This window comes from Lactuca sativa, chromosome 2 (assembly GCF_002870075.4).
Source record: "Lactuca sativa cultivar Salinas chromosome 2, Lsat_Salinas_v11, whole genome shotgun sequence".
NCBI lineage: Eukaryota > Viridiplantae > Streptophyta > Magnoliopsida > Asterales > Asteraceae > Lactuca > Lactuca sativa.
The window spans coordinates 26,993,560-26,999,739 of record NC_056624.2 but is presented as its reverse complement, the minus strand read 5'-3'; the positions used below and the strand labels follow the sequence as shown (position 1 = coordinate 26,999,739).

Here is a 6,180-nt window from a genome sequence, read left to right as displayed (position 1 = left end):
CCCAAATGATGGCGCAACCTTAATTGAGCTTTGGCAGTTATATTCATGTATCGGCTCTATGGAGATCCCACCCTAATCCCCCTTCGATTTCAGGTTTACGCTAAACTCGGATGGATCTTATTCTGTAAACATCATGCGAAAATTCATTGATGCAAAGATCAACCCCCAACATGGTACGCCTATTTTTTGGGATAAGATGGTACCATTGAAAGTTCGATGTTTCATATGGAGAGCTTCGTATCTAGAATTCCAATAGCAACAGCATTAGCTGAAAGAGGCGTCTCAATCCCCAACCAACTGTGCCAATTATGTCACAATGATCCTGAAACTGTTGACCATGTATTCGTTAAATGCGAGTTTGCAAAAGGGACCCGGGAATGGATCTTCAAATGGTGTGGCATCAAAACACAAGATTTTTCTCATATTAAGGAGATCATCGACTTTGCAGCAGAATGGGGGAACTGCCCAAAGAAGCGAGATCTCTTCAACTCCATTGTATTCTGTTTATTTTGGAACATCTGGAAGGCAAGAAACAACCGAGTATTCAAGGAACTGAAAACATCTCACACAAAGGTGGCAGACGATATTATTTCTCGTTCTTACTTATGGTGCAAACATAGAAGTAAGCTCGGATGTGGGAATTGGGCGGAGTGAAGCATCTCACCATTTCTCTCTATGTAATTCTCTTATGTAATTGTCTCTTTGAACTGATATACTCTGTAATTTGCTCCTTAGCTTCTTGCTAAGTGCAACGTTTTTTATTAATATATCTTTTCGTTTGCTGCTTCAAAAAAAAAAAAAAAAGTTTAGTGGGTAATATTTTTATTAGTGATGACTAATGAATTTTTTTTTAGAATAACAAATCTATTCTATTCATAAACTACTCTTGATTCCACATATGTCTCCAAAAAGACTTAGGTGAAGTTTGTTTTGGAAGTGGTTAAATGTCTTTTGTCTTTTTCCAAGTTTGCGGAAGAAGACGTACACTTGCAAAACGTCTACCCGCCAGAAGGGAAAAATGTTCAAAAAGTATTTTTGTAGAAAAACAAACGAGGCCTTAAACTCTTAACTTCAAAGAGGACGAGATCGAACAAATTTCTTTTTAGGTGATTGACCTTGAGCCTAGATGAAATCTCATAACATTTGAGAATTTGAATGAGGTTTTGGGCATTTTTCATGGACCAAGATCCAAAGGAAATAGCATCATCTAGAAAGTTTAGAGGGGATATTTCTTGTTATCAAATTATGAATAACTAATTTATTGAAAATCAAATATTTCTTAATTTAGTCGGCAATATTATAAAAAGAAAATTCGTGGTGAAACGTAGAAGAATAGTAACATGTATTTTTTTATTTTTTCCTTTTGTCATTAAAGAAAATATCTCTTAATGTATTTTTTATTTTTTCCTTTTAAGTCGGCAGTCCCATTCACTATTCTTGGTATTTTATAAAATTAAACTGTCATAAAAAATTTGAATCAGATTGGATTAACAATACCTAATGTCGTGTTTGACTTAAAAATAATAATTTATCTACAAAATTAACAAAATCATAAACAAAAACCCTAAGATCAAATATTTCAATGCTATGGGATATGGCTTAAAATCTAGCCAAAGTATTGAAAGATTCCATATTTACAAGCTCAAGATCTCTAAAACGTCGATCGAATTTCAAGGGAGAGCAATTTCTACCAACACTGGTCCGTCTCCCATCTTCGACTCCTGTATCCACCGGAAAAACTCACCGGAGACGAAACACCCGCGCGTCTCTGCACCAGAGTTCGATCGTAATCCGCTCGTTTCGCCGGATCTGTCAGCGTAGCATAAGCTGAATGCACTTTCATGAACTCATCAGCCGACGAATCACTCCTTCCGACATCAGGATGCAAAACTCTCGCTAATCTCCGATACGCCGCTTTCACCTCCTGTGTATCAGCCCCGATTCGAACTCCGAGCACTTCATACAATGAGGAAGGAGGGCTATTACGTAATGATCTGATAGTCTCCGTTTTCTCAGCGGTGGCGTAAGCAGCTGAAATCGGAGCTCTTCGGAAGTTGACGGAGTTTGAACTCGATTTTGACGATGAGTTTAAATTGAGGGAGAAATTAGGGGAAGTAAAGAAGGAAGATGCAGATGTAGTCGAAATAGCCATTGATATGTGAAGAGATTGTTTGCGTTGTGAGTTTTTTAGATATGGATTTTGTGTAGTGGATTTATAAGAGGAGATTTGGGGATGAATACGTGTTTGTGAGTTGGAACTGAAAAGGAGAGTTACTCATTTCCACAAATAAATTAAAGGAGCCAGCAAACAATCCGTGGTCGGGGACCACAGGAATCACTACCGGCAAACAACGGCGGATACTTTTCTCAAACGTCTAGAAGGAAGGAACAATGGTTTAAAAAAACAAACGACTTTAATATTTTATTCAAAACTGAATAATTTTTAGTGTAAATTACACGAATACTCCCTGTGGTTAGGATAATTTTTAGAGTAAAACTGAATAATTTTTAAAGGAATACTCTCTGTGGTTAGGATAATTTATACGTTTTGTCCGTAAGTTTTTCTTTTTCGTTGGAAAGCTCTTAAACCGTCTGGTATGCATACCACGAAATGGGTCGTGGTCTATGTGGTCACGACCGTGGTTAGTGCATACCACCCCGAATCTTTGTGGTTCTTAGTGGTCGTTGTTCTTTGTGGTGGGGAGAACGGAAGAGCACGCTCAATCAGATTTCTTCTTCTCATTTCTTCTCTCTTCTTGTCTCTATCTCTCTCTTCAATAAAATGTATATATATTTTTTTATTTAAAATCAAAAAATAAGAGATATAGTGGTGAGTATACCAACCTTTTAGTGGTGGTTAGTGGTGATGATGTGGCACCCACCACTATAGTGGTTAGTGGTGGGTATAACGGATGGTCTAACAATGTATTTTTGTTGAGCATGGTTTCAAACGTAGATTTTGCATCATCAATCTTCTTCATATTCACGAATCACGAACATCCATCTTTGTGTTCGAGACCAGGGCCAATTTCTAGGATTCTTATCGATTGGGTTTCAAACATTTCCATTTATGTGGTTTCACATGAAAAACAAGAACACTAGAGTAGGTGGTTGTAGTGGGCTTTTGATTTCTCAATTTCTAGTTTTCATCACAACACATTGTGATTGAATATATATATTGTCACGCCCCAAAACCATGAACGGCGGAAACGTTCTGGGGCGGAGGACGTCATGTACAGTATCACAACAATGAAAAGTAGTAATGTCACACCCCCAAACCAGAACGACGGAAACGTTCGGGGGCGGAGGACGTCATGTCAAATATCATAACAATTGAATAGTAAAGAAAGTACACACCACCATAATATAAATATATTTGAAAAGTTTACATGATTGTATATGTTACATGTTTGCAAAATAAATCAAATACAATATGGTGATCCAAAATATGTTACTAACGCCAGCGCGTTAGTCTTCAAAAGTAGTTGCTACCTGGTCTAGCGGTTTCCTGAGAATACAAGTTATTTCAAATAAAAAGTGTCAACATTTAAGTTGGTGAGTTCATAAGTGGTGTTTTGAGAAAATGTATGCCATTCGAAAGTGCTTGTATGTTTTTCAGAAAATCCCTTATTTCCTATTAGATGTATGAAATGAGTTTGAAAGATTTTTGTATGTACTATATGTATTTGAACCAGGAAAATCCCTTATTTTCCTAAAAGTGAAATGCAGTCTCAAATGACCAAGACTGTAAGCTATAAGAAACTATGACATGCTCAAAAGAATGATGTTGTAAATCGTTATTGTACAAAATGAATGTATTTGAACCAGGAAAATCCCTTATTTTCCTAAAAGTGAGGTGCAGTCTTATTGTTAAGTAAAACTAGTTGTGGAAGTGTTTTAATCTGAGTTTTGATCATGCCGATAATACCCTAGAATATAGTTATTACCCCTCGAGCATGATTGAGTTAAGTATTACTACGTGCATGAGTCATTGTTTCCGCGTGTTGTGAGTTCCTCATAACCATACTAGACGCAGTACCTAATGTTGACGTTTGTCACCCCAAATGACGGACTGTAGCTAACAGTCAGGGTGCGGAGTTGTCAGCCCCGTATAGATCTATACACACTTGTCACGCTCTCCCTCCAGGAGACTCTGGTTATAGGTGAGGACTTTCGTTTGGTACAAACAAAGCCATATGCCATCACATGATTGCTAACAACAAGTTCACGAGTAATATGATGAAAATCGTTCGTATGAAATGATTTCGTTTTCTACCGTGTTACAAAAACGTGATGATGAGTTGAGTTTTCTTGTAAAAGCATCATGTTATATTTGAAATGGTTACTCTTGATATGATGTAGTATGCAAACGTATAAATAAAACCTATTTCTATTTATGAAACATATTGTATCCCAAGAGGGTAAAGTTGTGTTGTGAGGTGTTTTGCATGATAATAACTTCATAAGATAGTTTAAAACAACAGTATGAAAAGTATATAAAAAGATCGATGTTTCACACGATTTTAGTTGTGTGTTTACTTGTATTCCCCCCTTAAAAGTGTTTCAAAAGCATTTAAAAAGCATTTAAAGTGTGGTTGTAGGGGTATGAACTCACTTGAAAGTTTGAAGATAGCGAGATGGAAAACCGGGCAGAGTTTCGTCTTGGGAAACGGATTTTTCTCGGGATTCTCGGGAATCTCGGGAGTAAAATCGACCCTCGGGACTTGAGCAAAAAGGCCAGAGCTTCGGGTTTGAATGGGCACGGAAAACGAGGCAAAACGCAAGAGAAAAGAAGAGAATTGAGCAAATTTCCCGGAGACCCTCGCATCTTATTTATAGGGAGGCTGAACCGCCTCGGTACGCGGGGCGTACGCTCGTACGCAGCGCGTACGCGACGTCATCGCTTACGCACTTCGGATGGGACGGCGGGTCGACGGGCGGCGGGTCGGACGGGCGGGTTGGAAGCTTCGCATAGGCGACGTGGACGATCCGAGGCCCTTGATCTGAGTACGCGGGGCGTACGAAGGTATGCAGGGCGTACTTCGGTCCTATCCGATGACTCCCCTTCGGATAATACCGGGAGTTTATAATTAAATTTATATTTATTTTAAATAAACTTCTAAAATTCATATCTCCCTCATACGAACTCCGTTTTTGACGTTCTTTATATCCACGCGAAGGTGAGACCAAGATCTACAACTTTTGTTTAGAATCCGTTGGCAAATTCCGAAATTATTTTTATTATTTATTTAATAAAATGACGTGATTAATGAATTTCTTCAAAAATTCATAACTTTCACATCCGAAGTCAGATTTGGACGTTCTTTTTATGTACGATCATAGATTGAGGTTGTCTATAACTTTCATTTAGATACTTAAGGCTAAAAACTATTGCATCGAAATTTCGCGTTTTTCGTTTAATCGCTGATGCCGGTTTTGCCGAGAATCTTCGGTTGGTCATAACTTCTTCGTTATAACTCGGATTTTAGGGTTCTTTATATGCTTGGAAACCTTGATACGATTCCTACTACTTTATTTAACCCAAATAAGATTTTAGGAAAGTTAAATTTTGACCTAAATTTGACTTGCGTTCCATCATATCGTCTTGAAATATCGGGTTGTCACAAGTAAACAAGCAACAACATCATCCATTGCATTAATAATATAATTTTAATACAAGTGTGTTCTGTCAAATTTTGATAAACACTAAAGCATAAATCAAAATGAAAGATGCGTCTTGAACGAGCACCATCTTCTCTGAACCTTGCATCGGTACCTGTCTATGGTTGACCTGAGGATACAAGTTATTTTGAAAGCGAGTATCAGCTTTAAAGCTGGTGAGATCATAAGTATTTTAGTGTCTTAATTTGTATGTAAGTATTTATATGTGTATGAACTGTAAGTATTTGTATGTATATGAATGATCCTAGGAAGCCCTATGTTTCCTACTAATCGTATCCTTCTACCAAGGCATCTAGTGTCTATGTGTGTGGCTCTTGTAAGAGTGTGTATTTTCCCAATTCTGACAATCATTAACCAAAAATATAGTTTCTACATTACCGTGCGTCGTGTGAATGTTCACGAAGTGAATGTAATGGGAAAATGAAATAGTACTATGGTGTAGTGTCGAACTACAACCGTACTAATTACCTTAAGTCTAGGGTAATCTCGCAAGTACTG

General features: G+C 37.6%; 2 protein-coding genes across 2 annotated transcripts; one reads left to right on the top strand and one right to left on the bottom strand.

Moving 5' to 3' along the window:
• Positions 1-225: 225 nt before the first annotated feature.
• LOC111917854 (uncharacterized) lies at positions 226-654 on the top strand. The gene has a single exon (XM_023913489.1). The coding sequence runs from the start codon at positions 226-228 to the stop codon at positions 652-654; it is 429 nt and encodes a 142-aa protein (XP_023769257.1).
• An 828-nt stretch (positions 655-1,482) lies between these two features.
• On the bottom strand, positions 1,483-2,236 carry LOC111917861 (chaperone protein dnaJ 11, chloroplastic). Its single transcript, XM_023913495.3, has one exon. The coding sequence runs from the start codon at positions 2,150-2,152 to the stop codon at positions 1,688-1,690; it is 465 nt and encodes a 154-aa protein (XP_023769263.1). The 5' UTR covers positions 2,153-2,236; the 3' UTR covers positions 1,483-1,687.
• Positions 2,237-6,180: the final 3,944 nt, after the last annotated feature.